The 15539-nt window shown below is 36.5% G+C and overlaps 1 protein-coding gene across 8 annotated transcripts in view; it reads right to left on the bottom strand.

Moving 5' to 3' along the window:
* LOC110466689 (single-stranded DNA-binding protein 3-like) overlaps positions 1–15539 on the bottom strand; it is a 106522-nt gene continuing 90983 nt past the window's right edge. For 5 of the 8 annotated variants that reach the window (XM_021523372.1, XM_021523367.1, XM_021523373.1 and 2 more), the window contains 8 exons: positions 15124–15159; positions 13229–13280; positions 12677–12730; positions 11843–11875; positions 10415–10491; positions 9875–9950; positions 9262–9389; positions 1–7638 (listed from right to left, as the gene is read on the bottom strand). In XM_021523372.1, coding sequence (XP_021379047.1) covers positions 7531–7638; positions 9262–9389; positions 9875–9950; positions 10415–10491; positions 11843–11875; positions 12677–12730; positions 13229–13280; positions 15124–15159 — 564 coding nt within the window. In that variant the 3' untranslated portion in view covers positions 1–7530. The remainder of the gene's footprint in view (positions 7639–9261; positions 9390–9874; positions 9951–10414; positions 10492–11842; positions 11876–12676; positions 12731–13228; positions 13281–15123; positions 15160–15539) is intronic. The other 3 variants (XM_021523368.1, XM_021523374.1, XM_021523369.1) reach the window with 3 other exon arrangements.

The raw sequence follows: 15539 nt of genomic DNA on the forward strand, positions 1-15539 counted from the left end.
TCAATTTCCAATGGTCTCACAGATGTTTAATTGTAATCATAGCCCTCATGTTTGCTGACTACAGAAGAATCATGTACAATATCGCAACATACAAGGATCATGGATACACCCAACTAAAAGTGGATACCATGACGACTAACACATTCATAGTCACATACACAGGTAGACGAGGAGAGACTGTACATATTATGGGATGTCTGTACATAATGGGATGAGAACAGGAGAATGGGTGTGTCCATGTGTTGTGTTGGTGTGCTGTTTAAATGAGACCACGTTTAAAAAAAAACAAAAACAAATTAAAAGTGTTTCCTCTTATCCTTTACACTTCATGTACACATATATATAATATAAAATGACTTCTTCAAAAATTGTGATGTAGTGACAAATCATGTTATATGATCACCCCAGTTTTGATTGTTTTTTCCCCAATGACTACATTTTATTGTCGCGGCCCGCCCCCACCCACTAAAAATGTAACTATATATGTTTATGGTGTCTTTTATGTTTTATTCTCGGTGATGCTCCATTTAGGATTTTAAAATTGTTTTAACAAACAGGGGCCCAAGGCAGGCAGGTGCTCCCAGTCACAACCAATGGCTGGGGCAGTGTATTGTATGTATAATGAGGCTCTGGGCAGGGCTGTTACAATGCTACATTATCAATGGAAGGTCCAAGATGGGGGCATTTCGGGGGAATCCAAATGAGATAGGGAGAAATACCATGATTTGTGTCTTAAAATCAATTTAAGGTATGATTAAATGACCAATGTACATTGATGAAAAATGTTTCAAAATAACGAAAAGTTGCTTTTGCGATTTACAAAGCAAAAAAAACAAAAAAAATTAAATGTAGGAAAAGTTCACGATCATAGACCCCTGATGTTCCCAGGAGCATCACTTTGTGTGTAATAAATACCCAGAATGCTCAACAATATATATATATACACATATATATATCTGTTATGTATATATATAATATAAACACTTTGCCGTACCCAGAAAATGAACGATTTTGAACCTCTTCATCTGTGGACTCCCAGCAAAATATAAAGTGACTTTCACCCCTTATATTCACATGCAAATTTCTGTTACAAATATAGAAACATCATCATTATCACTAATATCATCAATGAATCGGAGCATGGGCACTGTTGCACTGAGATCGTGGCAAATTGTGTGTAATTTTAGTTTGTGAGTCTCCCACCGTCGTGTGTTGTTGGGTGGCGACAGTAAAATGCCAATGAGTCAGAAGTAAACACAACACCAACATCACATAATAATAATAATATTACTGTTTGATCAAAATGTCTCACCATGAAAGGATGCCTCTATGGTACTTATTACAAAATGAAGGACACAATATTCTTCGGTATGCTATACAATCTTGTCGCATCATTATACATATCTACCAATACATAATGATATTCTTAATTTACCAAACGTCGCATGACATTTGGGTTCTTGCATCTTAAATTATCATACAAAATACAATCATGATTATAAGGAATCTCCCATATGAGCATTCTTAAGTTTGGACAAAAATAACAATGAGATTGAAAATGAAAAGTGAAGGGAGACAACTCTTAACCTATTCTGTAAAACAACACATCGTCTTTTACCTAACAATTGAAAAAATATTCTGTAAATAATATTTGCGTATTTGAAATGATATTTTCAAGAAATTATAATATCCCCAGAAAAAAATCCATTTTTTTAAATGAAATGAATATTTTTACACCAGGAAACTCTTTAACAGATATGATTCATTTTGTTAATGATGAAAGTGTTCTTCATAAAAATGATTTTCTAAATAATAACAATGTTATATGTAATTGAGTGGTAAATGGCATGAATAATTTTCTGAGGAATTGTAATTTTCTGTCAAATACAAGTATAACTACGAACAACCTACAAATTAAATTATGCTGGCTTAAGTCCAGCCAGTCATACAATTAAGTAAAACATGCAGATTGTCCACCCCCCCAATATAACAAACTGACCGCCAGAATTGCTGGACATTGACACTGACAACTTAGGTCCAACTGTGTTGTCAAAAACGTAATGTACTGTAGCCATAGCAACCGATGGTAACCATAGAAACAAGAGGTACATGAACACATCAATAAAACATTTGTTAACCACCACCACCACCTGTTAGTGGTTTTATCCTAGACTTCCACAGTTAATAGAGATTTGGTGGATTATAAAACAACCTCAACATGCAATTCCAGCATGTTTTTGGTTTTCGTTGAACACATAGTTTTTTTCCAGCAAGTCCCTAGTGTGGAACCTGTGTCTGTCCAGTACCAAATTAGGTCGGACCTCCATCTTGATACTACATCCCTTCCAGGGTATCTACTGGGGACCATTCAGTGAGTGGCATTAGTTCCAACGTAACACTCGGTGTTTGAACTATGGGAAATCTCTGAACAGCACCAAGTTTTACTCTGTTAGCACATAATTTATATAAATTGAGACATCATTGTTTGGGATTATTTCAGGTCAACAAAACAACCCCTTAAACCTGCAATAAACAGATCCCATACATTAATCTGGACCAGTCCAATGCAGAAAAAAGGGTGGTTATCTGACAGTAGATACAAATATTTGTCAACCTAACACCCTTTAATTTGCGATAGACAGATCCAATGAATGTATGTGGACCAGTCGACTGCAGTGAGGGTGATAAACTGACAGTATACACAGATATTGGTCAACTTAACACCCCTTAAATCTGCAGTAGACAGCCTGTGCATTGATATGAACAAGCTGACTGGAGTTCAGGGGTTGCTAGCTGACAGCAGACACAGATTCCTCATGGGACGTTAGAACACTCAGCAAAGAAAGTGATGGGAATGTATTGGCTTACACAGCTGGACAGTAACGCGGTCAGTGAGTGGCCCCTCCCTTGGTCACTCCCACAAATATCCACATCTTCTCCACTTGTCTTAATCCCGAGCTGGTTGAGCAATCGTTTTTCAATATGGCTGCCAGGTGAGTTGTGTCCCTTGAATACCGAACTTTGAAATGCTCCTAACAAGAAGGCATTCACCACTGCGTAAACCAAGGGACAGGAACAGTTTAGAAATGGTTGTTCACGAAAAACATCATCATATTATAAGATTTAAAACTTAACCACCTTGAAAATTATCAATAAATATTCTATCAACCTTGTTAGAAAGTTTCAAATTCATGTAGTTTTAATCATTTTGATAAAAGTTATCAAGCTTGAAATTTCACATTTTTACTAACAATCAAGCTAATGAAGATGAGAACTTGTGTAAAAGACCGAATTATAGAACTGTGACCAGAGACCTGTATTGCTACAAGCATTTCTCTGTAGAGTATCTAGTTTGTCCTTTCTCAGCTGAACAACTTAAAATATTGCCATAATCCGTCTAAAAAAACGATAAATTTTAATATAATTTGCTTTTACATGTTTTGACGAGCAACTAGACAAGTGAATGAAAAGTGTGGACGTTTTCTGGGTGCGACGTCAAAAATATGTTTGAAAAATATCTATCAAAATTTCTTGCTTGAAAACTCATAGAATTCTTCAAACTTTTCAAGGTGTAAAGATTCACTACTACTGAAGATAAATTGGAACATCTATTTTGCATATATTCTCTTAGAATGAGAGGGAGATTTTAGACTACCCTACAATCAAAAACAGTCTAAAAGACATTTGTACAAATACTGGGGAAAGAAATCTACTTGCCCATTTAATGACGACATTTTGATCATTTTAACATAAATACATGAAAAGTGGAGAATTCTATGAAACACAACAGGAAGAGAAGAGGGAACACTTGTATGATACAATTTACATGTTAATAATAATTATTTGATATATATATATTTATATGATAACCCAGACACATACTGAAAAATAGGTCTGTCACAATCAGTAATGTAACAATGCTCAACCAATCGTCCACAACCAAATACCACACTGTCACTGTCACGCTCCACTGGCTCACGGTGCTCCATCATCCATGCACACAACCTTTCACACTTTGACCAGTGCCTACCATGGTAAACTTTACACAAAACAGTCGCCAGATTACTGAGAGCTAACTCTATGTGTTATACAGACTATGATTTAATGAGAGAAACGAAGAAATGTTCCTAGTACAAGCCACCACCATGCATCAAGTCACCTTGATCAACCAAATTTGATTACCATATAATGAGGTCCCCCATATCCCCAACCCATTTTAATTGTACTTCTCTTCGATTGAATATTGCATTTACATAAATATAAGATTAATTATTAGATATAACTGGATCTCAATTTCACCAGTTTTTATGAGTAACTGATCAACAAAGAGTTATCTCCCTTAGACCCAATTTTAATTAAGTGCATTAAAATGCTTATAAAATCTTAGGAAAAGATTCAGTTTGGTTGTATCATCAATTTGCTACAAAATAAAACATGTTGATAGAACTTTTGTGGAGGCCAAATTGCAATAAAATGGGACAGAGTGAACTATTGAAGCTGTGAAATCTACTCGGTAGTGAGGTCTTAAGCTGAGTTTTGAGGGGAAAAAGAGACCAAAAAGAGACCATGTGTCCAGACGGTGAGTAAAGGTGGCCGATCAGATCACATAATAATGCTCAGTGACAGTAACCAATCAATGGAACTGGCACATCCTGATTGTAGATGATCTAAAGTGGTAACTAGTTGCATGGTGGTTTGTAAGAAGCTTGTATGTGGTGTTAATATTTATACAAACGGTGTATGGCAACCGACTGGCATTGACTTTTCTGATAGAGGGAAGGGCAAATAACTAACCCCACCGATAGTCTCTGATTGAGGGAGGGCAAATAACTAAACCCACCGATAGTCTCTGATAGAGAGGAGAGGCAATAACCCTTCACCTAATGACATTTAATTCTATAATGAAGCGGCAGGGCAGAAAACTGTAAAACAAACCCTTATAGAGGGGAAGGGAAAATGAACCTAAACCCATCAACATTTGATTCTCTTATGGAGGAGAGGGGACATATCTTATCATGAATAGGGGTGGGCAGAGCTGCTAACTGTAATACCCAAAAGTCAAATACATCTATAATTTTTCCCCTCTAAATCACATGAATGTCATAATATTTGACTGTAGAGTTAGATGGCAATTAATGATTAAATGAAAGATGTCTAAATTAGTGATGACTTATGGTCGAGTATGAAAAAATCCAGAATGCCGCTCTTACTGTGGGAATCAGAGGGAAACTAAAGTGACCACTATGATTAAATGATGGCGGCAAAAACAAGTGTCCATATTGTATGGAAATTAATATGAAATCATATCCAAGAATACAATTAAGAAAAATATATTTATATTGACAAAAAAGTATTTGGGGAGGAGAAACAGGTTCAATTATAGATGTACCATGAAGAGATGGGAATTTGTAAAATGAAGAAACATGAGCACAATACAGTGGTTATGTGATCACAATATCTTTCACGGTGGTCAACGGACTACACCACTTACACTATATATCAAATTTATATGATAAATGAAACAAAAAAAGTTTTGTTCAAAAAGAAAGTTGACAAAATAAAATCACAATAGTTTGAAGTGATTTTGTTCTCTTTTTGCTTTTGAAAATTTTGGTCCTTGAAAATGTCCGATGTTTTAACAATGTGTGCAAAAGATAAAGTGGGGATGTGTACTGAAGAAATAATCTTCAAGCCAATGCTCAACATAGAAGGAAAAAAAAAACTGACACAAAAATCAACGACATTAAATATCGTTTGTGTGGGTTTCCATAATGACAACATACTAAATGTAGCACTTGTAATGTGTGACACAGCTTCAGAGAAGGTCTAACGATATTCCACAAGGAAGCTACGACTGTCACTGTTTCATCATTACAGCTTAGTTGGTCCATGCAGATCAAACTAAAGAGAGGCATAATGAATGAGTAGATTTGTTAACTTGTTAATACAAAGCGAGAGATAAAAAAGGCTCCTATAAGCTAACAATAAATAAAAGGTGGGACTCCGCTTTGGCTTCAAGACTATTTCTTGTTCAAACAATCCTGATGACAATTTCAACGCTGTCGTGGGATGGAGCCCATCACCATGACAACGGTGACCAATGTGTCATGCCCCCACTGGAGAGGGGGAATGAAGAGGGGACTCTGGGTTGTAGTGTGTCGTACGAACTGAGGCAAGAACTGGTGTTACCACATATATGTACACAGTAAGGATCATGTCAACTGCCATTGCTTGGGAAAACAACAAAAAAATCTCTTGCAAACTTAAAATGTAAAATAAATTAAAAAAATAAATAAATAGTCAACAAAAAAAAGGTTTCTCTTCTTTATAGCATAACGTTTTACCCAGAATCACATATGTCGCATCAAACATGTTAACTGGCACCAAATTTGTATGCGAATGATGGATAGAATGGAAAATAACGAATGAGCAAATGTTTAATGCAAAAAAATAAAAACATAAAAAAGCACCTTAATTCTATTTTCTTTTTGTTTCTTTTCGGCAAAAGAAAATGGTGATATGGCAGTAGACATGCATATGAAACAGACACTCTACGATTGGTTAGAAAGAGACTATGTCAAAGCAATGTTAAATGATTTCAGGGTCAGTCACCATGGGTACAAGGACCATGGGCTGCCCACTCCTATGCCATCAACTAAAAACAAGCAGCACCAAAGTCAATCTCTAGGAAACTTAGCAAAACCGTGTTCTCTCAGTTATAAATATATACAAGTTACTGTGAGCCAGAGTTGTCTCCCTTCCTTTGTTCTGTTCCCTACATATTGTCTATAAATCTTCAAGAAATTTGGTCCGTGAGAGATATCCTTTACTTTTGACATAATAAATTGAAATAAACCAATAGTTTGACCCGATTTAAATGAGATAACACAGTCAATGTTTTGTCTCCTACAGCACAAAAAAGCACTAAATTTTGAATGGATATCTTGAAAAAAGGTCTTTCCACCTCAGTACCAATTGGATGCCTTTTGGAATACTTTACTGGAAACATGTGAAAAAAAATCTTTATTTGTATTTTTTTTGTTGTTGCCAGATTTGTTTTGCTGAAATTTTATATGGTGATGTTAGTTGGCAGACGAGATGACAAACATTCTCCCGAGACAGGTTTAATGGAGAACACAATAAGCAAGGACAAATGACATCATAATGGTAAGACATATATAAGCTCAGCTTGCCCCAGTTCTATAGCCGACCACTGTGACCCAAAAGTCTAGTTGCTACAGATGACCGTAGTGTCAGCACCAGTTTGTATTTTTTAAAATTTGTTTGCTTCTTTAAAAAAAACAGAAGTCAAAAAAACCCTCATATAACTCATAAATGAATGACATGGGAAAAAAACAATGTCATTGTGTATGTTTGCAATGTAGGTCAGATATCTCGCGCTGTCTTTCTTTCTTTCTCCCTTACTTGCTAACAGTAGTTATCAAAGATGTATACGTACAAAACCTTATAAATAACAGAATAATTTACAATAGACTTTACTCTATCTTATAAACAAGAGTGAATCGCGCTTCATTGTGACATGAAATAGTCGGGGTGATCAGTGTCTTTTTCGAACCGTTTTGCCTCCTCCTGCATAGATTCTTTAATCTTTAGGATTGCTGCAGACTCCGTTTGGTCCTGTGAAACGATATATACAAGATCCATCAGTACAGAAGCGTGCGTGCACCCCCACCCAATAAACCTACTCCCAGATAATACCAAATTACCATTTGTCCCTTGATGCTATATGATGCTGCTATTCAATTTTCATTTCTTAAATTAATTTTCCATTAGAATTAAAATTGAACCAAAATAGTTTCGAAGTCAAGTTTTTTTTAAAAGATCAAAAAAAAATGATGTACTATCTTTGGAAATCTATCTACGCTGACTGTCTGAAATCACACATTTCCAGGAAGTCCTTGAATAGCTCTTTTACCATTACAAGCACAGGAACGACCCTGATGACTTTCAGAACTCTTTGGTCATTTTTGCTGTTCAGATCATAAAAGGTGAGAGTTATTTGTGAGGGGCCAGACAGGCGAGGCGTCCGTATTCGCACAGTGATACGAGGAAGTGACGATACAGGTGTTCATTTAGACATGCTCTCGATAGAGAGAAGGGTCATAGTTCAAAGGTTAGGGTGAAAGAAGGATGCAAAAACTGTACAGAATCGCATATAAATTGTATACATGTTATAGCTATAATCATTCATAGGATAGTGGAATAGGGGTTCAGCTTTTTCATCATTTTTCCTGTTTTTCTTTTAAAGGAGTTGTTGAGTATAGTTTGACATGCTGCAGTGACCTTGAGATTTTAAGGGAGTCATACGTAGGCCGTAATAGTAAAAGGCATTCATTCACCCGTGGAGAGATTGCCATGGCAACAGTGATTTCGATTAATATAAAATAATTGCAGTATGCATCCAATCCAAAATTAAATTTGAGAATTGGTGTTTTTTTCCCTCCAGTAACCATCAAGATTGTTTGACAGTTGACTATAAAGTCACACAGAATATATAAGCAATATGCAGTATATACACATGGTAATATACATTATACTGAAGAAACCTTTTTTTCATGAGACAAAACACAAACAAGGAAATAATAATAATAAAAAAATAAATAAGTAAAATGAAAATGAAAAAACTCAAGCGAGAGAGTTCACGCAAAGGTTAAGCAATAGAGACAATTGAGAAGTGTACATTCATAGCATGCAGAGAAAAGATTGCACCAGCCAGACGAGCTAGGAACTGGCTCAGAGTGACGAAGGAGACACAGTAGTGAGTCAAGCATATACAAACTACGTCATCATTGTACTGAAGTGAGTGAGCAAGTGAGTGAATACGTAAAAAGTGAGTAAGTGAGTTTGAGTGAAGGAGCACGGGACTCTGCATTCTCTCCAAATGATTGGCCAATTGATCTCACAACCAACCTATCAAAATCTATCAGCAGTAAACATCCAATGAAATAAAAAAAAAGTTTTGGATATGGAATTAAATTTAAATTAAATCTCTTTATAACTGTATATTAACAATTTTCTTTTAAATAAAGATGTTCAATGAAAGTGTTCCCTGCTGTACCTAGCAGAGAGTTTTGACAGAAATGGTGGAGAAGCCACAATTGTATGAGGACTTCCTGTTGACATCTACATGTATATATATATATATATGGGACTGCCCATTAGGTGGTGGAGGAAAGTTGAGCATCAATGGGCGAGGAAGGAGGGGGCCTGCACGACCCCTCACATGTTCATCTGACTTACATTATCTTGGTAGCCTAGGCTGGGGTAGCCACCCATATCCCCTGACACGGCCCCGCTCACGGGCGGCAGATCGTCCCTGGGTGTCCCGGGACCATTTGCTGGAGAGTTCTTCATTCCGTCTATATCACCTGTAAATGCAAACCCCGCGATGTGCATCACAAACTAGGCCATGACTTGAATGTTGGCCGATTTGATTGGTTCCTTATGACCAATTGGTTCTAAAATGTTGTATAATGCCAAACTGTGTTGGAAGTATGAACTGCACTAGATACAAATGAAGATTCTTATCTAATTTATCCAACAACAACTTTTTGCATGTGCAAAGATTGGATTCTGCAGTAACTTGTATTTTTCCTTCTACTTCTACTGTTTAAAATGTTACTGAAGAAAGCTTCTAGTTAATATGAATACAAGTTTTTTTAAAGATAAATTTTCTTGACATCAAAAGCGATTTTTACTTTCTTTTCTCTGGGGCAGCCTTTGTAAGTAGGTGTGACTGAATTTTCAAAAGTTCAAACGGTATACATATTATTAGCTTTCTGATGTTGCCCTGTATTATTTTGGATAGTGCTCATAAGCTATTGTCTCCTATTCACTTGACCATTTCACTTACCACCATTCATCACTGATCCCATTTCTGGCCCCATCCCCATTTGTCCGTCTGGCCCGCCTGGCATATTAGGAAACTGCTGAAAACAATCACACATATTGGCATAACAAAACTAAAGACTTACAAAAGTATTTATATATATATATTGTATAACAGAATAGTATAATACTGTATGACCTTTACTTCAGACGTTGTTATGAACTTATCGCTTGGGACTTTAAGCCTTCATTATGATTAGGATCTTGGGGCCTTCTGACCATGACAGTCCCCACTTCAAGCTTCTTTGTGAACACGACAATCTTCACTTTAAGCTTCATGGTGAACATGACCATTACTTCACAGGGAACAAGACTTCATAGACTTGAAAACTTGGCTGCAAACAGGACCTTCCTAAAGCTTTCTTATCCACAGAAACACAGTAACTGTACATCATACTGGTAAGTTCGGCTTTTATGCCGTCAACATTTACAAAGAAAGGAGTGGAGAGCCAAATAACAGCAAAAGGTAGGCGGAGTGTGGTCAGAGGAGCATGGCTGTACTTACCCCTGGCATTCCTGGCATGCCTCCAGGTCCAGGACCCTTCATCATTCCATACATCCCGTCCCCTGAATTCGTAGAATCTGCAACAACCAACAAAGGGTACAAATTTGCCACCACCACTGCTAGATATCAACCTTTGTGAGGATTAAACCTCAACATACTAATGACAACCATTTCCATTTGATATACGAGTTATATATCAATGACAATTCCTATAAATTGTCAATGATTTTACCCAATTTTGACCCAGGGTTATTTCTTACAATATTCTGACAATTTCTAGGTAACCTTTTTTTTTATATGATAACCCAGTGATGACCATTTTGTTTTGCCTCCTATAAGTTTATATGATATAATACACGAGTGATGACCGTTTTGTTTTGCCTACTATAAGTAACTGCAATGGCAGTTAAATCACTGAAAGTAAGTCTCTCTAATCAAATTGTACAAACAGCTGTCCATAACCAATATAAAGATTATAAAACTTTTTAAGTGCAGAAATCTTAAAACCTAACACATACATGGACATATATCTCATTTACATCATCAATAGAGGACTGAATTTGCAAAATAAAAATTCCAAAAGACAATCCCTTCATGCAGTAACCCCGTCTCTTTCCCTTCATGCAATATTTAAATTTAACTCCATTTTACCCAACATGCATTGCTAAAAATTCTGTAAAAGGGAAAAAATGTTCAAGCAAGTGCAATTTTCATTTTTCCATATCTTCTATTTGGCACTCACTATTTTAACAAGAATTCTGATATAATTTCCTCCTATAGTAAATCACATTCTCCCACATTATTCAAGAAACTTTAATTGATGCAGGTTTCATGTTCATGAATAATCAAAACATTGGCTTTAGTTTCTACAAAATGGAACACAATCATGATCCTTTATTTTGTGGCAGAGGTGAGAGAACTTAAGTCAGCCCTATGTAATTGAGAGGGATATGAATTCACACCCTCCGATTTAACATGTAACAACCATTTAATTTCCAAACTGTATGGTGTAGGGCGCTCACATCCCCCACACTTACAAAGGACCAATGGAATTGTTTGACTTGCGTGGGACACTATTTTGTGCCAAGATTAATGATAATTTGGCGGAAACAATCGTAAGAATCTGGTCTGGTTGATCTCTAACATTCCCTACACAACCCTAGGGGTTAAGCTTGTGTACAGTGGAAGCATTTTAAGGCAAGACCTTACTTCGCCAAAGCATTGGATACACATGCAGGTGACAATGGCCAATGGCCAAATAAAAACGATCCAATGATGTTATGTGTGCTCGTCTGCGTAAACATAGGCTGTATAACTCAACTTGTAAAAATTCTCTCTAAAATACTAAACGGAAAGAAAAGAAAAACAGGAACACGGACGGCACCACACAAAATACCCGATGTTGGCCACAGTGGTCTGGCACCTTACCTAAACACAGCATCTTTTGTGGCTCTACATCATCTATACAGATGAGGAGAAACAAAGGAAACAATGCATGACAAAACATGTTTCCATAACATTCTGATGTAATATTAACTCTTGAATTGACGGAGTGAAGAATTTTCAAAAGTTCAAACTGAGTTCTGGATCAAAGAAGTTCTACAATTCTAATGCCAATTTAACTTTTCAACTGATGAAAAAAAAGTAAATTTATGCTACATGATTTAGTCTGCCACTAAAAGTGTCTTATTTAGAGTGAATTAATGAAATTTGTAGAAACTTTGTATTGAAATGTAATAATTTCATGACTAGGTTGTTTCCCCTTGACTGCTATCAAATAACCTGTACTGTAAAGGAAAACGGCCATCAAAATGGATAGGGGTGCCTTACACTTATTCTGCAGGTGAATCAGTGAAGGGTTAGTTGTAAAGTTGTAGATAGAATATCAGCGCAAACGTGTACAATAGTTATACCCACAATGTACCGGACAGTAAGGTTCTTATGATTTTAGCTATAAGAGGGGTCTAACTGTCTGTCCTTAGATAATCAATTCTTTCTACAGACCAAGCTACATTTAGATACTGACAGGATAATTCTTACATAATTTTCAGATTAACACACTTGATGAGACTGGAAATCATACAGATGAGGTAACAAGTTTGAAGCAAGTTACTGGTGTATCAGTTAGAGGGATCTATACCTACTGCTGGCCTAGTGTTATAACCTGTTCGACCCACATGTACCGGGGAAGTGTTATTTACAGCTAGGGTAGAAAGGGTCATAGCATGCCTCGCCCCTAAAAAACAGGGGTACACTCCTCACCTGGTCGTGACCCGATTCGTTGATGGCTTGCTGGTGAGAATGGTCCTTGGGATCCTACCGAGGAGAAACCATCATATTAGCATTACATTTTTAATTAGGTTTTACACTGCTATCAACAAAGAATTACTGACAGATAATGGATTTTTCTTCCCTAAGGGTGAAGTATATTATATCAATTCCCAAAACACATCATTATTGTCTAATCTTACCAGAATAGCAACACAAAATGGTTTCTTTGACTGGCTTAGTCAATTAATATTGTATACTCTATCACTACAAAGACAACATAGCCTGCAGATGTTACAGGATGCTACTAAATGTTAATTAGAAATACATCAGAGTACATGATGGATATGCAATCCATGGACAACAATTCTCTATACAGATACATCAGGGGAAATAACTCTACCTGCACACAAACAACATATGTACACTACAGATCTTTGTTCTGGTGCAGTGACGGACAAGATTTTGTTTGAGAGTTGTTGTGTCCTAAGGAGTTCTTTTTCTCTCAGGAGGAAGTATGGACTGTCCTTGGATTGCAGTACTCACCTTGTGGACTGGGCATTATGGGTGTGCCGGGTGGCCCTCCTCCAGTGGGACCCTGAAGAACACAATAAAAACAAAGTAAGCAAACTCCTGCTTAAACACATTCCTTTCTACAGGAAAGGAGAAATGAGAAATAGATTTACGGATATTGTAAAACCTTGTTATACTGCCACAAGTTGTTTTACTAAACAATTTTTGCATTAAAAAGGATTTGATGATAGATCAAGATAGAGAAGGGCATTAATATATTAATGTTTTACTGTATAGCCAAATCTGGATGCCTAAGTTGTAAGAAACAAGCAACTTCGACATGTACAAGGTCTTCAGTTACAATACACAGCAATAAGCTGCAATGAAATCAGGGTAGTGAGGTATTTGAGTTTATGACAAAGTTTCACAATCTAATGTACATATATAATCATTAAATCCTATTCGGACAAAGTCCAGCTTATCTCCCTTGGACCTTGTATGATTTGACTGCATGCTCATGTAGAGATCAAAATTTATTACTAGGAAAAACTATTACATTAGCTAGAAATGTTCATTAAAGACATGGCGACATATAGGTCATCTGGAAGATGAGGCTGCATCAAGACTGTCGATGCCTTTTACAAGCTCTGCAGCTGTAATGTGAGGTTCTGCTGCAATTATGCCTGTGTGTACTAATTCCCCGTCTAGATCTGTCCTAGTTGGAACATTAACCAACCATTGTATAATAATCCTACATCATCTGAGGATTTTGAGCACCTCTCCCAATCTACCCCTCATCAATCCCCATCTCGATTAGCATGCCTTACAAACATTATGAAGATGATGTGATTGATGAAAGTGATTCACCAGTCTGTCTATAGACACCGAGAACAAAAGGTTTAGAAAAACTGAAACACGCTGCCAAAAATATAGATGTAGATACAGACATCCAAAAATATAGCGAGGACTGCATATTACCAAAACGTACATATAGTATACTGTCACAGACTTTGGAAAAAATAAATCAATGGACTCACAACAACTCAATAGTGTCTGCATCCTATGGTTATCTACCAGCAGTGATACATACTTTGTAATTTTTATCACCAATGCCTTGAAAGTATTGACTTAAAGTATATTCGTTTTAACACTGTCAGGAAAGGTCTGTGTCTACCAGGCATGCTCTGTGTGACTTACATTAGCAGTCAGCAGTTTTTCAAAAATCTCAATATATTTCTGTAGGACTTCAATAACAGACATTCATATCTACATAACCATTTATTTCTCTTCCAGATAAATTAATATGTGTAACGTTTATTTAAAACAGTGACCTTCAAAATGTCTTGACTACAGTGTAGCAGACGCAGATACTTTACTGCATATCAACTGTTGCTATGGCAACTGACACCATCTAAACCTCTTCCTCATCAATCAGTCTTAACAAGTAACAAGTCTCAATAATTCAACTAATTACTCATGTTGCACACTTGGTTGAGAACATGGAAATGTGGATGGACCACAGAATTTTGGTGTTGACTGGACTTTGCTGACCAGACACCCCATAAAGGCGAGGTGTCAATTACCTTGACACCTCATAATCCACAGTCCGTTGGTGTGACCACAACCATAACCCAAGCCTGTCGTTAGCTCAAACTTGTTCACTTTTCAACATTAACTGACACAGTAAGTACTGACGAAGCCTGGACACTCGACCACACCAAAGGTCAACAGCCAATTAGGACAATTTAGTTCCACCAGAAGAACTGCCAGACAGATGCTTGACCACCAGGATTCGGGTCAACTGAACTCTTAGACACTTCAGTGAAACATACAATGCTATATTCTTCACTTGATTCAACCAAACATGACTTTTTTATAGTAAATTTGAGTTGTACAGTGTTTTCAGTTTGTCGCTGATAGATACTTACATTATAGCTACCTGGTGATGCTGATGAATAGTTTATCTGCAAAGGAAAGTTTTGAAAGTTGATGACCTTTCCATTTTGACACGACAGTTCCAACATTTGACTCTTGACTGATTCGTACGTACCAAATGGTACAGTATCCCAGAATATATTCTTTTCATGACAATTTTTTTTTGATAATATTTGATAACTAGAAACTGAACACAGAAAATCAGCCTAAATGATAGGACTTTGTATATACATACAGTAAACATTTGCTGCACATTTTCTCCGTCCTGAAAATTTAAGAAAGTAAACAGGTATGCAATGAAATGTATACCAAATTTATCCAGCAATAAGCCCATGCCTGGTAATAAGTCCACCCATATCTCTTGTAGTTTAGCAGAAATGCAATTAAATGCTATTTCTTTGTCCTGAAA

Source organism: Mizuhopecten yessoensis, unplaced genomic scaffold, assembly GCF_002113885.1.
Source record: "Mizuhopecten yessoensis strain PY_sf001 unplaced genomic scaffold, ASM211388v2 scaffold11141, whole genome shotgun sequence".
In the NCBI taxonomy this organism is placed as follows: Eukaryota; Metazoa; Mollusca; class Bivalvia; order Pectinida; family Pectinidae; genus Mizuhopecten; species Mizuhopecten yessoensis.